General features: G+C 38.1%; 1 protein-coding gene across 2 annotated transcripts; it reads left to right on the plus strand.

Annotated features, from left to right (window-relative positions):
* The first annotated feature begins 10,748 nt into the window (after positions 1-10,748).
* prdm1b (PR domain containing 1b, with ZNF domain) lies at positions 10,749-22,616 on the plus strand. 2 transcript variants are annotated; one of them, XM_052585222.1, is made up of 7 exons: positions 10,749-10,911; positions 11,614-11,935; positions 15,432-15,551; positions 16,955-17,204; positions 19,323-20,209; positions 20,296-20,424; positions 20,823-22,616. In XM_052585222.1, exons 2-7 carry the CDS (start codon positions 11,765-11,767, stop codon positions 21,351-21,353), a joined length of 2,088 nt encoding a protein of 695 aa, XP_052441182.1. In that variant the 5' UTR covers positions 10,749-10,911; positions 11,614-11,764; the 3' UTR covers positions 21,354-22,616. The 2 variants fall into 2 exon arrangements, with proteins under 2 accessions (XP_052441182.1, XP_052441183.1); XM_052585223.1 differs by lacking the exons at positions 10,749-10,911; positions 11,614-11,935; positions 15,432-15,551 and adding an exon at positions 16,588-16,738.
* Positions 22,617-24,124: the final 1,508 nt, after the last annotated feature.

Here is a 24,124-nt window from a genome sequence, read left to right on the forward strand (position 1 = left end):
TTTATGATCTTCACCTATAGAAAACTGGTGCTATTTAAAAGACACATTTCTTTTTTAAGGTCTTATCAAATCAAAGCTTGACTCTTTTCAGTACTTCCAATCTGTTTACATCCATATGTTATCTACATGAGTACACGTTCAGTTACACACTGATGATCACATGAACAGATGGCACATGCAATAATGCTGCTCTATAATCCTTGGAACTTGACGATCAATGTAGTTATTGCCACTTAATCATCTTACATTCATCCTCCCCATCTTTCTTTCAGTGCTTCAGTAATTGAAATGCCTAAAAATGCTGATATAGAATAACAAACACTGTTGTTGTTTGTAGAAGTTGAAAACGGCCAATGAAATTGGATTAGAATTCAACTGGGTGACCCAAATGGAATCCGAAAAAGGGAAGTATTTCTAAAATCAGTGTTGTATAGCTTTCTATTACTGGCCTTGGGAACAGGAACTTTGAACTGGTCGCAAGTTTTTATTGGGTCACGCTATGTTTTACTGCATATCATCATTGTGAAACGGTTTCGTACTCCTCTTCTTCCTGCTGAGTAAATATTTGCCTATAGTTTCATTTTTTATAATCCAGATGATGAAGATTAATTTACTGTCAGTAGGTGTGAGATTAACCTAATTTTTAGGAGCCACAGATACTGTAAGAAAAATACTGCGACGGTGATGACAGGCTGGGGTTCGCATCAGGCTGGGGTTTGTTTTGTATTGACCATACTCAAGACAGCAAGATTTAAAGACTGCAAGGATTGAGGCAATTAGTTGGGTTGATTGTTGTCCAAACTGGGAGGGAGAGAAGATTAAATAAAGAGAATTAGGTCAAAGTAATGAACGAGAGAAATGGGAGGGAGGGAAGAATGGAGAATCAAGGTTGGAAGAACCTAACTGTAAGTCTAAGAAAGAAAGAGAGCCTATAAGATGGAGGGAGTACGTTTTAGGAGGGATATATGATTCGGTAGTGACTTTTGTTTCAGTCAGATCTCTCAATCTCATTTATGCCATTTATGTATGTTTTTCATAGTGATGGTGAAATAAGGCGAATGGTGAAATCAAATTCCCAAGTGTATGTACTTATTTATGTATTTACCTTTGAAAAATTCATATATTTATTATTATTAATATAATATATGACTTATAAGTATAAGTGTTATTTTAGTATCAAGGTCATCTTTATTTATAAAGCACCATTAAACAACATTAAACAGATTCATTACATGAGCATGGATATTTGCTTGCAAGGGTCCTAAACTAGATTTGGGGGAGTCCAAATAGAAAGCCTTGTTTTCATTTAACTGTAGACAATTATCACCCATCCACCTTTTGATGTCATGTACACAAGCAAGCAAGTTGGATGAGAACTTTAACCCACATTGAATTGATATATACAACTGGGTATCATCCTCATAAAAATGTGATATGGGACCTTGTGAGACTCAAGAATGTAATGAAGAGGGACCATATATAAAGCAAAAAAAATTGGGCCTAAGATAGAGCCCTGCAGCACCCCACCAGTAATAGAAGCAGGTGATGAATGAGACTGACCTATCTATCTCAACAGAGAAACTCCTTGTAGTAAATATGATTCAAACCAATCTAAGGCCGAATCATTGCTATACTATTAGTGTTTCATAAATAATAAATTACTGTAAATATGCAATAATGTATTATTATATTTTCCCATTTTTATTTTCACTTTAAAGTTGTAGTAATTTTGTTGTGTGTTTCTGTCATTATTCTACAGTTATTATTCTACCGTTACTATTCAATTTTATTTTATTTATTATATTATATTTATATTTCAATTCAAGTTAACTAGATGAAAATGAGTCTTGGCACAAATAGCCTAAATAAAATAAGTTTTGTCTAGCCTATATGTATATTTCAACCAGTTTCCATCAGTTTGGGTGTGTCGATTGCTGGAGGGGCTACAAAGTTAGGTTGGTAATAACTTGGAAACCGGAAATGAATAATCATCTGAAAGCGAGAAATGAAGGACACGCGATCTAAATTTACCCTCACGGACTGAAACAGATGAACTTTCAGTGTGAGCATTCCAGGTAAAATCCCTGATCCTCTCTGTACCTGCCCTGCTCTACAGGTGTGGCTGCTTGTAGGCTTTATTTGGTCTAGACGTCTGTGAATCAGCACCTCATACACTATTTGTGTGTCGTGTCCTCCCTTATTCACTCCCTCTCCCCCACTTTATCTTAATTAGCAGACATGTTTATTGATTCAAATGGATTTAGGGAAAATCCCTCTCGTCTGTCAGATAGATCTGTGTTCAAATCTTTTTGGAGGAGGTCTAAGGAGGGGGGTCTTTGCCCCCTAGCCAACCCTTACCCACCTGTTGCACACTGTGCAACCACCAGCATCATCAAGGCTTTGCCCCTCACAATATGTTGCACAATTAGTCATTATGGGGCAGGTCATTGCAGTACACTGCCGTTTGCTCAGTCTCTTTGTGCTGCTTCCTTGTTTGCTAATAGATGCTATAAAAGCATGTGTAACCTGCTAAAGCTTGTAGAGGGATTGAACCATTTAAGGCTATGTAAAAAATGTATGAGTAATTGCTTTAAATAGCAAACGGTGGTAATGTTGTGACAGAGGAAAAAAACTGTAAACATTGAAAGTCCCATAGACTTATAGCAAGTGTTTTGCATAATGCATTATTTTTTATTCATATTTGTTATTTCAATAGGCCAGAACAATGGTTGAAGCTAGTTTATGTTTCTTAGTAATGTTCATGATGAATGTATTGTGACTGTCCTTGCAATGACCTGAATGATTTTGGGTTTCAGTGCTTGAAATAACTAGATTAGATTAAGTAGCAATAATTTAAGATAATTTATATTCCATGATATGATATATTCAATTATATATATATATATATATATATATATATATATATATATATATATATGTATATGTATATGTATATGTATATGTATGTATGTATGTGTGTGTGTCTGTGTGTGTGTGTTGTTAATCCATATAATTTGCTTAATTTATACTAATTAATTAGCATAATCTAGGTACAAAGCTTTAAACTATATATGTGACCCTGGACCACAAAACCAGTCATATGGATCACTTTCTCAAAATTAAGATTTTTACATCATCTGAAACCTGAATAAATAAGCTTTCAATTGATGTATGGTTTGTTAGGATAGGACAATATATTGAAAATCTGGAGTCTGAGGGTGCAAAAAAAATCTAAATACTGAGAAAATCTCCTTTAAAGTTGTCCAAATGAAGTTCTTAGCAATGCATATTACTAATCAAAAATTAAGTTTTAATATATTTATGTAAGGAAATTTACTAAATATCTTCATGGAACGTGATCTTTACTTATCATGATTTTTGTCATAAAAGAAAAATGTCTCATTTTGACCCATAGAATAACATAGAATAATGTAATAACAATATAAGGACTTTTCTGCAAATTTACATGTTATACTGCGAATCAAAACTCTCCCTTGCAGTGTTATTACAGTGGGTGAAGGTTCAAGATCAGGAGCCTGCAGTGTTCAGTGTAGAAAGGGGCAGAAAGGACAAAAATAACTGTAAGAGTGATGCAAGGAAAGGTGTGTAGATAATAATGCACTAATAATGCACTATTAAACCACAAACCCAGGCACAGCCCAGAACTCTGTTTACATGGACATTTAGGAGTCACTCGGAGAGCTTGCAGGAGATATTTTGAGCGGTGTACACCGACTGCAGATGACTGAGATAAGATCATATGAATAGACTTCCTCTTTCTCGCTTTTCAGATGAAGGTGTGAATTCTGCAGCTGATTGGACTATTGCTCGACTGTCTCATGATTTGCTGCCTCCGCTGCCTTTTTTAGGTGCTTGTGAAGGTTAAAGTGTGAAAGTGTAAGTTAGCACTGACGTATAGTTTATTTGGTTTGACAGAAGCAGGAAATGTGCCCTTCTGCTGGGAAAAGTGAAAACTTGAAACGAGTAGCAAAATCGAAGTTCTTAAAGGGATAGTTCACCCTAAAATGTAAATTGTTTATAATTTACTCACCCTTCATTTATTACAAACCTGTGTGAATTTGTTTCTTCTGTTGAGCACAAAATAAGATATTTTGAAGAATGTTGGTCCTTGACTTCCATAGTATACTGTACAGGTTTGGAACAACTTGAGGGTGAATAAATGATGAATAAATGATGACAGAATTTCCATTTTGGAGTGAAATATCCCTTTAAATATTTGAAGTGTGCACCTTTGAAAACTTGAAAAATTTGAAAAAAGAATTCCACATGCCAAATGGCTAAATAACTTGCACTATATTACTATATTGTTTACTGAACTGTTTTATAGAGGCATTATCACATTTGCATTGGTCTTAATATGAAGACAGTATCTTAACTGTGTACAATTGTGTAACTATATTCTTGTAATTTCTGCATACTGAAGGTTCACCAAACATAGATTTCAGTTACTTTCAGTAATATTTTCCAGGAGACAATTCAACCATTTGATGGCACATTGAAAAAATGGCCTAAAAACCTGAATTAAATATTTTTATTATTTTGTAAAATATATGCCTGCTATAATCTTTGTTTTATCTACTATTTCAAAATAATTACTGTGTAGAAAACAAATACTTCAACAAACTTTAACACTTTTAAGTATTGTCAGATCTCAGGATGTTCAGTGTCATTTTGTTTTGTTTAAATAGACAAAAGTATTCAATTAAAGTCAAGCCATAAATCCATAAATTACTTGAGCTTTGCACCAAACTGCACTAACACAATTAGTGTAACTTTTCTAGTATTTTAAAATTTGGCAATAGATAAGAACCACCAATACATAAATTGGATGATTTTTATTTCAGAAATGAGATTGTTGTGCTTAAGCTGTGTGTTTGTGATTTGTATCCCTCTGTCGTATCTGCTTAGTGGCAGTTTAATCCATTTTGATGAATGAGATGTGTTGTGTGTTCCATGTAGCTTCTGTTTTTCCTCTTCACTCCAGATGTTTCCTTCATTTTACGTCACTACATTCTCCTCCATTCAGAGGAGCCTGTGCCCTGCTTCCCTTCATGACACTCAGACTGAGCTGTCCCGGTGAAGGGGTGGCCTAGACTTAAGATAAAGAAATTAGAACAAAGACAGAGGAAGAAATCAGAAAACAGGAAAACTATTCCCAGCGCATGATGCCAATCATGAAACAGATGGAGGTTTTGGCTCAAAAGACAGATCAGTAGTGTTGCGGGTGTTTGTTTGCCAGCCCTTGAAGACACCATTTCCAATGACTGCTCAGATTGTGAAAAGATTAAAGGGATAGTCCACCCTAAATTGACAATTCTGTTATCATTTACTGTTACATATTACTATTCATGTCATTCTAAAACTGGATAACACATTTTAAAATACACTGAATTAGTTTTTATTTTTATTTGGCATTGCCTTGATAACTAGCTTGAGATCAAATATATATATAAAACCCCCAAAAATTATTGCAATTATTTCAGTTTATCACGTTAAAAATATCAAGCTTACTCACAAATTCTTAAACTGTTCCTTTGGTTTAACAAATTATGCCCACAGATTAATAAATCGTACCCACGGATTTCCATTCTGTGTGCTCAGATTTTAACCATACCTTTGGTTTTTAAAATACATACCCACAAATTCAGAATCTGTGAGCACGCTTTCACAATCCATTCCCACAGGTTTTTAAAGTGGCCTAATCACTGACTCGTTTTAGAAGAGCAGCAAGCTCTTAGAAACATCAGTTCGTATCAGTGATGCTTGTCTTCCGTCATAAAAAGATAGCATTTAACAAACATTAAAAATATACTTTCTTTATGTTGTTTCTACAGTAATTTGAAGATTAAATGTGAAATTATTGCAATATAAAACTATAATTAAAAACTTTGTTAGGTGGGATTAATTATATATATATATATATATATATATATATATATATATATATATATATATATATATATATATATATATATATATATACAATTAATGATTTTAATAATTTAGTTAATAGTAATAACCCTGGTTCAAACAAAATTGGACCCTGTTGACTTGCATTGTACTCACAAACACACACAAACACAGACTCTTCTGTGTTCCACGGAAGTCGTCATACATGATTTGTGTGAAACGTCCCTTTAAGAGTTTATTTGTTTGTTCCCCTTAGTTTCCGAGATGTGTGCATGATGAATTGCTAGAAACCTAAACTTGCTTTGCTTTTGATGAGATTCAAATGAGATATATAGTGCATGACTTTCCTTTCATCCATATAAAAACCATAGAAGGGGAAGTTTTTTTGGACTACAATTATAATAATCATATGCATATGCACAACAACCCTCATGACAGTGTGCATTTGTACCACAGGGCCATTTTACACCACAGCACATGATAACCAGTCAGTTCAGCATGACTGTTACACCATTGACTAAGCAGGCCTTGAATAACCATGCAATAATATTAAAACTGCATTTTGGTTTCCTTTACACAATCTAACCGAACTACATGTTGGTGCGTGTTAGCATGTTGTGTCGGTCACTGCTATCCTCTCGATTATGTCAGAGTCATATTTACTGCAGCCTGCTCATCTTCTCGTTCCTTACAAGGAGGGGAACTTCCTCAAAAACATGTCAACATCACACGAGAAAAACAACAGCCAAAACCGCTCAGAAAATGAAATGAAAAATCCCAAGCACTTTTGGCGATGAGAGTGAACAATGTAATCATACATGTTTAGGGTCCGCGGGAGCAGATAATCTGTGTTTAGATGGATGTGAGCTCGCCTTAAGCCGAGCAAAGACAGTAAACAGAGTGGTTAAACAGCTCGTTGACGCACCATGCGCTGGATGTGAAACCACTGGCCGACGGAGTTTGCAGTGGGTGGGGTTGTTGCCAGGGAGGCAACAGGGTTTCTTAATAGTTGTAAAGCAGAGAACAATACACAAACAGATATTAATCCATCTCCCTTGAGGAATACGCTCTGTTTACTACTGAGGAGCAGACCGGAAAAACATAGAAGAGGATGACATCTTTTACTTTTGGTGGTTTTATTTTTGTAACTGGGCACCTACAACTATTTAATGTGTAATTTTTATTTTTAATTGAAGGGTCTTCCTGTGACTTTGGGGGCTTTTTGAGCCTCATGCATTGAATGTGATCTGGGACGCGTGACAAGATCATAAGCACATACCATGATGCACAAATAGCAAAATTTTATTTCATGCTTTACTTTCAGAAGGAATTTCCTTTTCTTTTAATCAAATGGTCTTCAGTGTTTGTTCGGTTATGCCCCTTCTGTTGTTTGTTTTATTCTGATAAGCTCTTCTCTTGATTGTTTATACTATTTTCAAGCTGGAGGGAAGTTTCTAGGAAGTTGAAACATCTGTGATTCAAAGCTGTTTTTGGCCTTTAACTCGCTCTGAAGGACCCAGTCTGGGATTTGAGGTTGTGACCCTGATGAAGCTTGGCAGGAGATTTCATCAAGAGTGGAAGCACTTTATTTTATTTTCAATTTATTATTTAACATTCCACTAATATGGACAAAGAAAAATGTATACTGTATTTACTAATATAAACCTGAAATGAGACGTTCTGTCCTCTGCAAGTCCAAAAATACCATTATGCCAGTGGAATGTCCCCATAAAACATGAAAATCCCAAAGTGTGTGTGTGTGTGTGTGTGTGTGTGTGCACTCTAGCATGTCACACAGCAAGACTTATCTGCTTTCAGGCCATATTATGTGAAACTCGAATGAGGGGACAAGCCTATTATTTATTATAAGTAATAGTAACATGAAAGCGAAACAAACACCAGTTCTGTGTTTATTATATTCATACTAATTAATTATTCACACATAGATTATTTACAAATATTAATTACATGTAATGTTTTATAACTATTTTTGTTTAAAAAACAACATATTTATGTATTAACAGGGAACAATACCAATCCTTCTAAAATGACTAACTTTAACAAATTGATTTGAATTGGTCTTGAAAATCAAGTAAAAATAGGTATTTATTAGTTATTTTACCATGTCAACGCTGTTATTTACAGATGACAGTAGATAAATGTGAAATGTACAGTAAACTCCCAATGAGTCAGGAATAAAACGAGCCTTGTCAGGAAATGATTGCGATTTTTCACCTGGTGGAGCAGAGGCAGTTCTCAGACATTTGAAAGGACTGGTGAACGCTGAATAACCTTGATTTCTTCAGAATTGAAAATGCTAACTCAGATTATACAAGCAGACATAGTAAGAATTAACAGATGTATGACACTTCACATTATTCAGCGCTGCAAATAACAAAAAAAAACAACAACTCAGTTTAACACTTAACACATGGAGAATCCAGCAAATGTTTTAGCCTCTTCACGGGTCAGTTTCTATCATTGATTTCTCCTTTATTGAATAAAACCATGTGTCATCATTCACATGAGTAACTGGCAGTTGGAGAGCCATTGCACAACTAAGGAATCTGTTTTGTCACCTGGTTAATGCTGCATTCTTAACTCCTCCGTTAGCATAGTGGGTGTTGTCACGAACGTCACACATGCTGCTTTCAGTTACAAACCATATTGTGTATGAATCTGAAACATGCGAGACCTCAAATATCTGTGACAAGTTACTGGCCATCAAAGCAGTGTGTTTTGTGTTGAAGTGTGTTACTATGCACAGGTTGTGTAGCTCGTCACACTAGTTCTCTCTTTTCACGGTCTCCTTGCTTTTCACCGTGTCTCTTTCCCTCCTTCTGACCCCCCTTAACCAGCACCTGACCTCACGCTGCCCCAGTGGGGTCAACCCTCCCCTGTAAAAGTGCAAATAGAGCGACGCCCTGGATGATCAGCTCTGCTCACGCCGCGCCGGGCTGAGCCTCAGCCCAGACTGTCTGCAAATTAGAGAAATTAGCCCAGTGAAAAGAGAGGCACACTTACGCCATGCGGCCCACATGCGTCTCCAAAATAGCCACGAGAGCCATATGGCAGCCAATTTACTGGCCGTTTCACTTCATGGGTGAAGACGGGTAAGATGGACATGCAGTTGATGTTAATGAACATGGTAGAGATTGTGTTCATTATTGTTTTCAATGTAAAATGTCCGTTCCAATATTACAGGACTGTAGGAAATTGTTTGACGGAAGTCAAGTTATTGATATGTGATGAACAGTTTCAATAATTTATTTAGTCTTAGAAGAGCTTTTTTATTTTACTTTTTATGGGCAGTAACAAGAAGTTTTAGTAACAAGAAGTTCCTTATTAGGTGGTGAAACATGAGGAAGAGAATTTCCACAAACGTTCCTAACCTGAAGCAGTTCTTTCACTTTGCTCTGAAGCGTGAATTCAAAACATGTGAACATTTCCACCCACCCCAAAAGTTATGCTGAATGCCACTCCATACCACATTTGGTACTGCTTCAATCAAACAAAACGAAAGTAGTTATGCTTCACCCTTCCCCTGGTTTTCTTTTTCTTTTTCCCTTTCCTAATCATTTGACAGGTGTATATTTTCTTTTCATAGCAATATAGCTACATTTTTTAATATACCATCCACAGTTACAGTGGTGTCCAAAAATCTGAGGCCACTAGCCTTCATTTTTATTTTAATTGATATTGTCACAATAACAGTTTAAGTGGTGATCTTGTTCTCCAGCATGTTTTGAGTAGACCCTTTTGTGCTTTAATGCCACACATTTATTGCCACAAATAGTGCACAATCTGAATATATATTTTAATGATTATTTATATTGTGTTGTCTTTTTAGTTTTTAGGTTTTTATTTTTGTGTCTTCCGGAACAAATTCCTAAACATTAATAAATCGAGATACATTTACATTTAGACACAATGACTGAAGATATTAAGTGTTTACTGAAAAATATACCATGTTTAGGCTAAAAACAAGAAATAAGTCTGACAATAGTATAGGAGTTTTTTTTCATTATCCCATTGGCAGGTATTTATTCTTGTTTTAAGCAAAGAATACATTTTTAAATTATGAAAAAATTGTCATATATTTTTTTTTATATTATTAAAATAATATATATATTATAATTTTTTTTTCATGCTGTTTGATATTCCTCTCTCTTTCAGAGCATAGCTGACTGATGCTCATGAGCTTCATGTAAGGGTTGATGAATTTCCATGGCCCGAATATTCCAGGTCAGAACTGATGAGTTTATACTGGACTGAGGTCTCTGTGTCAGAACTGATGTATGTGGCATCCTGACAAAGTGATGAAACCCTTCCAACAGGTGTCTGAGAAGCTCTTCAGTTTGACCTGCTTTGTTTCCTGTCTCTGTCTCTTCCACTACTGGCCACAGCAGAGTATCACACACCAGGCAAGGTCTAGATCTAGGTCACAGAGTTGCTTGTAGCATGTGTGTGTGTGTGTTTTGAGGGAGGGGGGCCTAATTGGGCTGGGACCAGATTGCTCATTAAAAGCCCATCCAAGCAAAAGTCCATTGGTGTGTTTTCAGTGATCCAACCATCTGTTTTTTACTTAGTTGCTCAACTCCATTCAGATTGTCCAAGAACATCCTTTGTCTGCTGGAGGTGTTGATATGTATGTTTGGGCTTGCTGTGTCCGAAACGCTTCCAGTGTCCCAATTGGATCACCTTCAACTAATCCTGGCGGTCACATGATTAAAGCCAGGTGCTGATTGGTTAGTTTTTGCAACTCAAAAGTCTAGCAGAGCGCAGCGTGGACAGTTTGAGTAACAGTAGCCAACGGGCAAGAGAGTTTGAGATATCTGAGGGGGATTGCTGTTGGAAGGTTTTTTGGACTTTATGGAAACTGGAGGGAAATCAAAAAAGATGACAGAGTGACTGGGCAACGGTAACACAGCGATGACCTAACCAAAGATATTGAGGATGCAACAGCTGAATGAATGTGAAGTGAGTTTGGAATATATATTTTTTTTATTGGTTTGTTTTATTCATTAAAACCATATTGTGATCTTCAGGTCTGGTTTTCCCCCTTATTCTGCATCATTGTTGTTGACTGAGTTCTAATTGGATAAAGTTACAAGCTTTTGTGAATGGCTCTGGTTCATTAAACTCACTGGCATGGCACTTAAACAACTTTTTTTCCTGGATTGGCCCAAATGCTATTCACAAACTAGTACATTTTATTTATTTTGATTAAGTCAAAGTGAGATCATGGATTAATAGATATAATTACCTGAATAAAGCTTTTAAGCTTGCCTGAAGACACAAAAACAGCCCTAAATGTTATATGTCAGTGACTAGTTGTGACTCCGCTCATAAAAGATAAGAATGGATTTCTCATGTTGTTAAGTCAGGTTTACAGCATTTGACATCATTCTACTACATCTGTCATGCCTCATTTGTTCCGAGCCATTTATAAGGAATCTAATAGTTTTATGTAATTATACGTAACCATTGTTAATGTTCACTACTTCTGACGAAGTGTGCGTTTCTGACTAAGTGTGTGTGTGTCATTTATAGCCTCATGGATTATAATTATACATATTGCATTACAACACTCAGGTATATTGTATTATGCAAGGCATGTATTGCGAAACTTTGGACACCTGAAAGGAAATGTCTGAATACATCTTTTGTTTTGTTTTTTAGATCTTTAACTAACAAATAAAGCAAAAGTAGGACTTCTCCAACAGAGAACCAAAGCTGCACAAACCAAAGGAGAATATACCAAACCACTAATACAAGAAAATCCACGAGCGAAATAACAAAGAAGAAAAAATTGAAAAGGGAAAGAGAGAAAATGAAGTTGGAGGCATCTCTAGAGGACATGAGCGAGTGGAGGGAGGTCGACTTTGCCCTGAACTGCACCTACATCGTCCACGACCAGGCATTCGAACCCAACTTCAGCCTGCCCAAGGCCATGATCTCCATTCCACGGAACCTCACCTTCCAGTACAGCATGGACAATCAGGTACAGTCTGCAGCTTCAGGCTGAGTACACTAAATTCCCAATTCCCTTGTTTCAACATACTGTTGATTAGTCATCATTTAATAGACACTTGTTGCCTAAAGCAGCTTGTGCAACACTGCTTTCACTTCATAGGGTTTTCTTGGAGCAGATACGAAAAGAAAGAAAAAAAAAACGGCTAGATATTTGCAACTGAACTGGTATTGTTGTGTCCGTAAAAATAAAGGTGTCTCTGATACTGTTTTGATGCAGGGTGTCTCAGTGGCTCAAGTTTACCTCTGAGCCTAGATACTGAACTATTAAGCCATCACCGTTTAAATGTATAAAAGTAAAGTTCCATGAGTTGGGATTGTTCAATTCAAGGTGTGAGGTAACGTAAACACGTCTTGACATCATTTCGCGCTGTTCAGTCGGTCAGTGTGACGATGGCACAGTCATTGGTAGGTCAGGGATCAGACAGGTAGAGGACCTATGAGAGAACAGCCTAATCGCATTAGCTCTTTCTCTACCTGGCATTCACACACTCACTCTGCTTTTAATGAGCTTGCACATGGTGGAGAGCTTCTATTCACTATTTATTTGTTTTTGTTGGTGTGCATCCCAGTGTAAAGTTATAATACATGGCTATCTGTAAGATTTGATTGTGGTTGGTCAGTGGAGGGATTTTGCATCCTGGCCTGCAGTTTTCTTATACTAAACTTTTTATTTAAATGTTCTTCTCTACTCAAATCATTATATATATTTTTTAATCAAAAATCAGTTATTTTAATCAGTCATTAATGCAATAAACTCCTTCAGGATGATGCTTTAACATCTTGTTGGGTTTACCCACCTTTAACTTTGTAATTTAGTATTAAGATAAAATTGCTGCAGTTCTGTCAACGAAATTTAACAAGGATTAAATTTCTCTGTTTTTGATCAGCATTTTCTAATCTCTATCTCCGTCTTGTTTAAACACATTTGACTGTGTCATTCTTCATTTCTTTGCTGTGGTTTCTTTTGCGTCGTCTTCATGCACTTTGTCGCTGTCCTGTTTGTCTTCTGCATGATCCAATTACCCTCCTTCGCAGGTGAAAGTCAGTTCCTCTTTCTATTGCCCCTGCTCTTTTTAAGTTCACACTGAAGGTGTGAAATTGCGGTCATCAGCTCAGAGAGGATGTATATGCACACATGCTTATAGACTGGTCTGTCTAAAAAAGAAATTGCAGAAAAATGTGTGAAAATTTTTCAGTTTGTGTCAAGACCTCAAGGTTAGCCAAGGTTCTGATATCAATTTGCCCACATGTCCTTTTAAGCTTGGTTTTCTTTCTTCAGTCAAACACTTGAAGGAGTGATTTTGTATTATAAATATATATATATATATATATATATATATATATATATATATATATATATATATATATATATATATATATATATAAAAAAATTTTTTATTTTTTTATATATATTTATTTATTTATTTTAAGAAACAAATCTGTTTCTTATTAGTAAAGTACAGTAATTAAGTTTGGGTATTGGGTACGATTACGGATTAGAATTAGCAAAATATGTGATTTATAAGTATTAACCAACAGACAATATGTTAGTAATAGGCCCTATACTAAAGTGATACCATATTTTTTTTATTCTCACTGACCGCATAATGGACTATTTGGTCTGCACTAAATTGTTTCTTTCTCTTCCCCTTTTCTTTCACACTATCTTTTATGTCTTTGTTTCAAATTCTCACCCTCATCTTTTCCCACGCTAACTCTCCTTTTTAAGCATGGAGATAAAAACAACTATACGACCAACAGCATATTTCCTGTTGTGATAGACTGAGGCACAACTAGAATCGCTGTCAGACACATAAAAAAAAAAAACTTTTACTAAGAGCAGATCTCTTTACTTGCACTAGTTGAAATTTTCAAATACTTCAAGAGCCTTTACACACTTCCCATTTCTGCGCACGCTATTCCGCTTATCTCTGCTGATTCTGTAAAAATTCTTACTCTTACGTTGTCAATGGCGTTAGCTATGGACAGGAAAACCCACATACAGTGTGTCAGTTCCCGGAGGGCCTCTGTAGCCGACAAAATGTTTATTGGAAGGAAGAGATGAAAGACTTTAGGGATGTCAGAAAGCTAGTCTCATGGTGACTAGGCTGCTAGTCATACGCTATATGGTTTCTGTGATGCATACGCATACATTCCAAAGTTTCTGTTTCTGCGTATTGCTGCTTTAACGTGTTGTAAGCGCGTTACGAATGCATGTTTTGTTGAGGAGAAGATAAAGTGACTGCTATCTCTCAACTGCTATCTAATTTTAGCAGCTAGCAGCGCAGCTAGCACATGCTAATACAGTGAGCATTAAACACTGCTACTTAACTCTTCTCATTAATTTCAAACTGCAAACTAAATTGGAACTAACAAGATAGTAGTTTATAGAAGGTGTTAGCAGGCAATAGTAAACATTTACTCAATCAAAGGGTTTGTATAAACAATGCTCCCTGACCCTTAGCTGGAGAAGTGTGCCTAACTAAGGGGGGCACGTGGCAGATGGGATGATCTGTGACATGGTCGGGAAGGACACAAATGCGCAAACACACACACTCACAGAATCTCAGCCAAAGGAAGTAGGTTAAGCTTGGCTGATTAACTTTCATTTGGACCGAAGATCCTCGGACAGCTTGGGGGGGGGGGGGGGGGGTCTTGTTTGGATGGAGGGTGGAGTGCTCCAGTGTGTGCGTTGGGGCAGCGTGGTGCCGTTGGTCTTGTCAAAGAGTGACACTCACCCCCTGCCCCCCTCCTCTTACTCCCTAAACCTATTCTGAGCAGTTAATCACTAAAGTCTTACCAATTAGTCACGCCACGCTAACGATGCACAATTCTACTGTCACCACAGCTCTCATCTCCAGCCAATAACTGTGCCTCCCAACCCTGTTTTTCTGTTTCTGTTTTGTTTTCCACCATCATGACATTGCTTTAAGTGGACTTTCGATCTAAAATTGAAGCATTTGAACGTATCGTTATAGTTCAAGAAGTGCAGGAAGGGCTTGATGGCAAAAATGGGGCCACTGACCCCCACGCCATAGTGTGACCTATTTACAGGCCTAGTTTCTGGTTTCTACAGAGCATTGAGAGTAGACCACCTGCTCCACTTTGTCTTCTGTTTTCCCTCTGCTTTACTTTTTTGTCTTTTTAGGACCTCAGACATGATTGTTTGTCAATACCACACAACAACTTTTGCCAGAAGGGTCAAAGGGGTCAGGCGTTATTAAGGACAGCTGTATGTTACTGGGTCAGGGTACAAGTAGAGCAGGGAAAGTATAAGTCTATTTACTTAACTTGTTAACCTGCAAGGTTAGTGTACTACTTTAGGTCACCTATGACGCTCACCAACCAAGCACGCCTCGCTGACCTCGTGCAATGCAGTTTCCTGCTCAAAATAGAAAATCAATAATCATTTATTTTAATTCCTGACTATGTTGGTTTACAAGTGCCACTCTTCATTCTTGCAGGTAACTGGCGTTTTCAGCAAAGAGTACATACCTCAAGGTACACGATTCGGACCTCTTCAAGGAGTCATTTACACCAAAGAAAATGTGCCCATTCAGACCAACAGGAAATATTTTTGGAGGGTAAGTGACTTCATTGTTGTTCTAATCGTTCAGGGACACCAGTTCTACTGAGAGAAAAGCTGCCAAACCAGTCATGACTGACTTTCCCCAGAATTTTAGCAGAAAGGAGCCGGAAGCCTATTCATTCATGCTTGAACACATCCGAATATACATTGGCTTCTTCAACACGATTGTCTATCTTTTTAAATAATTGCATATGTGCAGATGCACACATGCACTCAATGTAGATATGTGCTTCGTTGCTTTACACTCAGGAGCTTACTTGGAAAACACAGAGGAAGCTCTGAGAGATCTTATCCTGTTTGTTGTAGATCCCTGCTTTGTTCTCATACAATGGTTTACTCAGCAGAAGTTACCAAGTATAACTATTTCGAAACCTTTCATCAAAAACGCAAAGGATAGCGCAAGTCTCTGGTTTGTGGCCAGGTTTTAGAGAAGTCGGGATTCCTGCACAGAGACAGAGACGAAGTGGCAGACGCACACACACACACACAATCACTTTCTTTTCAGTTCTTACAGTTCTGTTTTCATATCAGCATGCAAGTGAACTTTAGTCTCTTTATCTCTCTGTCAAGTGCACTAGATATATCTATGTGTGTGTTTGCGTTTATATGTGTGGCATGAAAGGGCATACATGCACACACGCACGAGTGTCTTTGAGTGTGTGCGCAAATGCACACATTTGTGTGTGTCATTGTGGATTTTCCTAGTCTGAGCTGTCCTTTCCTTCCTCCGTTTTCCTGTAAATCCATACTGACTTCCATAAAGCAATGAAATGACGCAGCATGTCATGTGACCAAACGCAGGTGAACAGATGTAAAAATGAAGGCTGTTCGTGTGGGTGAATGTGTGTTTGTGTTTATGAGTCTTCAAGGGTGTAACTGGTAAAAGGAGTGTCAGAGATAGGGGAGCTAGCATGCCCTGACACATCTCAGCAGTGAATTCCCCCACATACAAATGAGAATGAAAGTGGGAGGAGAAAGGGGCGGAGAAATGCGTGTGACTAGCAGCATGTGTAGATCGTTTTGACGCCAAGCACTTTATAAAGAGCTTGACAGCGTTGACATACAAAGTTAGTCACACATTTTCTGCGGGACAAGCCACACACACACACATACTTTCACAGGTTAGAAGACACAGGAGTTGATATAAACAGCTGTTTGAAGAGCGTTCTGTTCATGGCAGAGGTGAAGAATAATTTTTAGAAGAATAAATGTTTTTTTTTTTTTTCATATGTAAAGATTTTCAAAGAAATTTTTGTAAATAGAAATTTTTACTGAATTGTTTTTATGTATAATTATTTAATTGAATTTAACATTTTTAAAGTTGTAATGTTTAATGTTTAATCTATTTGCGGAAGACTAGCAGGAAGCTTTAATGTGGTTTCCTTTCTCTCCATCCAGATCTACAGTGGTGGCCACCTACACCACTTCATTGATGGCTACGATGTACACCGCAGTAACTGGATGCGGTATGTCAACCCAGCACGATCGCTGGCCGAACAGAACCTGGTGGCCTGTCAAAACGGCCAGGAGATCTTCTTCTACACCATCCGGCCCGTGGAGCCCAAGCAGGAGCTATTGGTGTGGTACAGTCCAGAGTTCTCCCAAAGACTGTGCGGCCAGCAAGAGCAACCAGACAGCCTAAAGCCAAGTGAGTCATGAGCTCCGGAATTATCCCACATTATCTGGCACTGGGGAGGGAAAAACTGGATAAAATGTTGGTTTTTATAGATAGTGTGATTTTTTTATTATTATTATTTTTGACTTCTCTCCCTTTTCATTTTAGATCTTTATTGCCTTTTCTCTGGCTTTCTTGAAATTATGGAATTATTAGCTACCCAAGCTACCTTTGTATTTTGTCTCTCTTACGCACTCTCACCCAAGACAGTGTTTATTCTGTGCCCGTCTTTTCCTCTATTTCTGAATCAGGTGACTTTTAATATGTTTATTTTAAGAGCTCAGTAAATAGTGGACACCCTCTGTTCTTCTGTGTACACTAGTTGTATATAAGGGAGGATGTTTTTTGTTTTGTTTTTTGTGGCAGAGTCTTATATAGGTTTGAAAGTTATGATATTATGCCACCAACAGCAACATTAATTACACAGTTTAAATGGTACCAGACTTTTATTCATTGACAGGTCTGTTCTAAAAAAAAAAAAAAACACACACATTTTATGTAATATAAGTTTGATCTAATATATAATGAAACACAGACACATTTGATTCTTTAAATGTTCTTTGACACTTTAGAGATGGTAAGCAATGAAAGTGACTGTAAATGAAACTGTGTACAGACTGTGAGCGTGTGTATTTTTAAGACAAAATGATGGACCGTCTGAATTTTCTGTCTAAGGAGATGTAATGCGATACTCCCTATGTCACATTGATTCAATCTCACACCGACACTGTGCTGCTTCCTGTCTTATTCACTCCTCAGAATGTATGTCTGTGTTAATTTTGTGTGTGCTGTTGTAAAGAATCATTACCTGAGTCATGCTGACACGTACACTCCTCTCCCCCGTGATGCTTTCACTGAATAATTACAGTACACCTGATTATTTAATATCCCTCTTTAGAAAGTCAGGCACTGCGAAGCACACATTAGCCTTTTTAGAGCCACTTTTTTCATTTTGTATCATTCCGTCTGCTTTAACCAGTTCTACTTCCTGTGTGAGGTTTAAAGAAATCTGTATTTTCAGTTTTAGAAAGCGTGATATTACATCATCACAATTTTTATGGACTTTGGCATAAATATTGATTATTTCTTAGAATATGTATGCTGATATTTAGTCTAACTTAAAGTAAATTCCTGAGCAAAATTTCTGTGCATCTGTATTCCTCCATCGTTTAGAATTTGGAAATATATTAGTTAATGTTTGTAAGCTGCATTATGTTTTGTGCTGTTGTGCTCTTCGGAGTTTCAAATATCCATTTTCACTTTCCTCGCGGTAGTTAGGAAATGCCTAGACGATGCCTGTAAATGTTGCACCCGATTGGTTTACATCAGGTTTTAGGAACCAAGCTTTGACCACAAGGGTTATAATGTGTTTGTGTAATCTTCCCACTGCTGTGTGACACCGTTGAGCCTTGTACCACTCTCCATGATTTAGCAGGTTTTGTCTGAGTCACCGCAGAGTTTACTGAAAGAAGCTAGCTGTTGTGGCTTTCTTTTTACAATCTCTAGAGTGAAAGGACAGTAATAATTTGACCTTATCTGGATTCCCTGTGTAACAGTAAGTAACAGTTTGTGCTGAAGCGGTATTGTAGGACTTTTCCCATGGTTAAAGACATCTGCTGTTATGGTGAGTCAGAGTAGTTTCTGAGTAATAAGTATCGCTGTCAGACGAGGCTCCTTTCTTCCGATACATACATATGCCCCTCCACCTCACAAACATACATACACCCACACTGTGAACACCCACACGGTTGTAATCTAGGTGCTGCGTGAAAGCAGTACTATCTCTTTGTCAAACAGAAACCAGTCAGATATCTTCTGCCTGTCAGCTTTAAACTGAAAGAGCTGTCATTTACCATAAGTGAGCGTTTAAGGAGGAAGGTTATGAGTAGGTGTATGACATACAGGCATACAGACATGACCAATGTTGCTCTGTGAAGACTCTGACCTGCTCAGTCAATTTAAAGCGATAGAAGATTTGTCTCAAACAAGACTTAACACACAAGTTTCGTTCTTGGGTTCTCACCTTTGCTGTCCGTCAATGTTCACAGTTCACCTTGCTCTGTGTGACCTTCTCTCTCTCTCTTTCTCCAGAGTACATACCTGATATGGAGTATCAGAAGCAGCCCCTACCTCAGTACACCTACTACCCTACACAGCCCCCGAGCCCACACAAACATCGCAGTGAGGGACAGGAAGAGGAGGTGGACGAAAAGATTGATGTAGAAGTTATTGAGAGGGACACACCACCTGACACACCAGATGAACAGGTCATGGATTTCAGCAAGAAGATCCACGAAGCTGCCTTACCAGAGCCCGTCCATTCACCACATCCCAACCAGAAAGCAATGAACATAAGCATGCACCCATATCCCACTCTGTCCCCACCACAAGACCTTCCGCTCCACTTACATGGCCTCTATGGTCATCGAGAAGGTCTGATTTCGTACCCTTCGTTGCCCTCACCAAGGCCCCTCCAAGCTCCATATCCTTTATTACCACCATACAGCCCTCATTATTCACGTCTGCTCTTGCCTCCATACTCCCCTCCCTTCCCTTCCATGTTGCCCTCGAAAGGGGGTCTCCGGTACAACGGATTCCTAGGTAGTGATGGCTTGCCTTACCCTTCCATACCCCAACCAGATCTGTTACCAGTCACACTGCCCTATCCTACCCCACTTCATGTAGGTCTGAAGGAAAGAATCCCAAATACTCCACCTCGAGGAGCCCCTGCAACACCTGAACTCTCCCCTCAGCCTAAGCAGTCCCCTCATCAAACGTTCCAGAAGCCTATCTCTGAATTTGTAGAAGCCATCAACCTCAGCCTGGCTACACCCAAGAGCATGTCACCCTCATCCTCTTCCTCTCCACCGGCACCTGGGTACAAGTCTCTCCCATACCCGCTCAAGAAGCAGAACGGCAAAATCAAGTATGAATGCAACGTCTGTCTCAAGACCTTCGGTCAACTGTCCAACCTCAAAGTGAGTAGACCGTGCATTGAGTCTTGTTTTTAAAATATATATGGAATTATCTGAGTAAGACTAAAGAGTGTAAATTCATTATAAAGGTGCACTTGAGGGTCCACAGTGGAGAGAGGCCATTCCAGTGCAACTTGTGCAAAAAGAGTTTCACCCAACTCGCCCACCTACAGAAACATCACTTGGTCCACACAGGAGAGAAACCACACGAGTGCCAGGTGAGTGTGCATGCTATGAAAGAAACTCGAGATAAAGGGCATCAGATGACAGTTATACTCTGTTAACATGCGATGACGCACACACAAAACATTGCTTATCTCTGACAGAACCTTTACCTTGTCACTCCTGTTTCCTTTAAGAGAAACGCTTTGTTGTACAATAACTAGAAAGGGTGTGACAGTGGCGTCAGACTATACTACTCATTCTTCTTGACCACTGAAAATAAATACAATCCTTTAGTGAAAAAAACACATTTGGCTCGCTGTCTGCATACCAAAGCTACAACGAAGCAATTATGTAAGGCAGCAGAGACGCTGTCTTCCAATCTTGTTGTCTGCTGCCTCTTGTTTGCTTTTGAATTACATGATTTTTGAATGTTCTCTTTGAATGTCTACAGGTGTGCCACAAACGCTTTAGCAGCACCAGCAACCTGAAAACCCACCAACGTCTGCACTCTGGGGAGAAGCCATATCAGTGTAAGCTGTGTGGGGTGAAGTTCACCCAGTACATTCACCTCAAACTCCATCGTCGGCTGCACAGCTCTCGTGACCGGCCCCACTTCTGCCAAACCTGCACTAGGGGCTTCATCCATCGCTTCTCACTGAACCTCCATCAGCGGTCCGGTTTCTGCCCCGCAGCCCGTCCTGAAATCCCAGAGCTGAGGCGAGCAGCGGAGCTGGTAGAGCGCTTTGACGCCAGTCAGGAGGCCGAGGCTCTGCCTGAGGGGGCTGGAGAGGCTCAGGTGGACGCTGCCTTGGAAAAGTGGTTGGCTAGAAGTTTGGAGAACGGTGAGGGGGAGGAGGACATTGGATTCCTCAAGGCTGTTGCTGCAGTACCTCATGGGGTAACCGCCGTGGGTCATCACCAAGAGAGAGCCAGCGTGGTACACTTCAGCCACCGGCCCTCTATAAAGACTGAAGAGGAGTAGATGAGGGAGAATGTTGAAAGGATGACATATAGCTTGTTCAGGTCTTCCAGAAACCCCCAAGTTTGCTATCTATGCACAGAGCATTCCCTAGTTGACACCAAAAATCCTTTCTTCTCTGGTAGTTTGAGGGATTGATTAGAGAGAAGATGCATAAACCAAGCCAATGAAAGCCGCACCAAACAAATAGTGTTTCCAAAGACTTGAAGATTGTGTCAAGTGATTGCACTTCTACCCTCAGACCTGTTATAGAATGAAGATGTGATTATTATGTCCTCATACTTCATTTGGTTTTCATACCGATGTGAACGTCTATTTGTGTGAGTTTGTCTTAACTTATTATTGTTGACTTTTTTTCTTATTTGAGCACTGTATCAAATACTTGTTTATATGTGTACTCTTGTTTTTTTATGCATGACTTGTTGTTTAACTTCTTCTTTGGTCCTTTTTTTGTTTTTTATACTGGGATTCTCAGGAATAATGTGTTAATCCCACTATGTACACTATGTGACAGTCCCGAAAGGACTGGCTTTTCCCGTCCATTCCATTCATTGTCGGTGCGAATGTGTACAGTATGAGTACGTGTGTATGATTTGAGCTAGTGTTGAAAAAATTCTGGATGTGATCCTTCATGAAAAGATCTAAAAATGTACTTTTCAAGGGATGATTTACTGTAGCGTCTAAGGATAATATGGCAGAAGTCCATTTTTATTTTTTTCTCTTCAACAAACCCTTTTGACATTAGAAAGAGAACATGCCTCACTTTTAATTTAATATTTAAAATAACTGAAATATTCTGTTTTCTTAGTTTTATTGTTACTTGGTTGTGTCTGCCAGTGTTTACTGTTGTCTCTTTAATCCAAACAAGTATTGTTAGCACTATGGAAATGATCAAATCAATGTAGCTGGAACTGATTTTGCCAATCATGAAGATTGCAATACTTTTTTATAGACTACAGAACTACAGACACAACAGTACCTCATACTAAAACGTAAATTGTTAGGTTCATATTTTATGCTGTTTTAATTTATTTTTTTGTCAGCACTGGAAAAAGCAGGGACTAAATCCAAGTGCAGGATATTTGATGTTAGCTAAAGCAGGGTTTAGAAACAAGACTGTTCCATTACTTTGTGACTTTTTGTACAGTCCTTTTGTTATCCTAGTTTATTTTTGACTCAGTCCAAAAGATGTTGATACTTTATATGTGAGAACCTATTTTTGACAAACTTTTATAATGTAGCACATTAAACATTACTTGTCTAAGACCACGCTCTTTCTGTCTTTTGCTGTTAATGACCTTTCTGTCAATAGAATCAAGTTTTCACACCCACACACTCATACAACACCCATCAGGCTTATTCGTTTGAAAGTCCCACACGAAAGTTGATCTCTGTGGTCGTATTTCTAGAAAGTAGAGGAACTGAAATTGTTGCTCATCAGCTAGGACTGATCAAAAATGCCCACCATCACATGCAACACTTTTTTTTCATTTTGACATTAAAACAAAAACAACAACAACAAAAAAAACACCTTCAACCTTTACCTACTCTTACTTTACAGTGGAATTTACAGCAAAAACAGTTTTGGTTTCAAACTAACTCCTCCTAGCTATTATATAATAAAAGATGATAACAATAACTAAAGAAACTCTGACTTTCTGAAACATTTCAATGATGGTTTGCACCGCTCCAAACAAAACATGGCTTATTTTGTTGAACTAGCCTTAAAAATACAGTTGAGTTCAGAAGAACTTGCAATTATATAACTATGTAAAAGTAACACAGTTCTTCTGTTTGGGAAACTGGAGGTTAATATTAAGCAAAGCACTGATTTGCGTAACTTATCTGGCAGTTTACATCATGCTCAGTCACCATTCCTGCGCAATGCTGACCTGTACTTTTACCAAACCACTCTTCTTGTCACTATAAGCAGGTAAAACTTTGGTATGAATATCATAAATGTCAGGAACGGAAGACAAAGCAGTTACAGTAAGTAATGCCTCATGGCTTCTCTGTTCTCTCTTGAGTACGACACTTATCTGTTTCCTTTTGTCATAGCCTCCCCTCTTCTCCCCTCAAGGGCACTTACATGAAGGGAGAGCCCCACACACACACACACCTCAGACCAGAACAAACACACCTCAGCAGGGTTTGTGTGAGAGAACGACAGAGAAAGACTACATCTGTCATTGACAGCATGTCAAACCACCACTCTGAATACATCTTAGGAGAAGTTGCAAGAGGCCCTTTTATGGCAGAAAGGAGAAAGAAACAGAGAGAAGCATGTGAAAACACACCACAGAGAAAGAAAGAAAGAGTGGAACTTGACTTGCTGTAAATGACATGAGGAGTGTGTACGTGTGTGTTTGTCACTGTGGGTGTGTGTGTGTGTGACATGTTCAGAGTACTTGCATTGCCTTCCTGCACAGACTTAAAACTTCATGCATTCAGTAATTGCTAGTAAGTCATTCTCTGAAACCCAGAAGCTTAGTTCCTGTCAACGTTGGCCAGCGCAGCACTGGGGCAAAAGTAGTTTAAATGCATAAAACCTAGTGTTATCATCTCAAAAACATACCTAACCATGATGGCATGCAACATTTATTTTAATTTTGTTCACAAAATAGTCAAGTGTATTGACTACACTGTAAAAAAAAAAAAAGAATATATATATATATATATATATATATATATATATATATATATATATATATATATATATTTTTTTTTTTTTTTTTTTTTTTTTTTTCTCAAAGTAAACAGATTATTGAGGAACA

Source organism: Carassius gibelio, chromosome B19, assembly GCF_023724105.1.
Source record: "Carassius gibelio isolate Cgi1373 ecotype wild population from Czech Republic chromosome B19, carGib1.2-hapl.c, whole genome shotgun sequence".
Classification (NCBI taxonomy): Eukaryota; Metazoa; Chordata; class Actinopteri; order Cypriniformes; family Cyprinidae; genus Carassius; species Carassius gibelio.

Excerpts from the sequence above, each read along its gene's own strand:
- prdm1b (XM_052585222.1), top strand. The coding sequence starts at position 11,765 with ATGAAGTTGGAGGCATCTCTAGAGGACATGAGCGAGTGGAGGGAGGTC. Across the intron at positions 20,210-20,295 it reads GTCAACTGTCCAACCTCAAA|GTGCACTTGAGGGTCCACAG; the intron begins GTGAGTAGACCG and ends TTCATTATAAAG. Across the intron at positions 20,425-20,822 it reads AGAAACCACACGAGTGCCAG|GTGTGCCACAAACGCTTTAG; the intron begins GTGAGTGTGCAT and ends GAATGTCTACAG.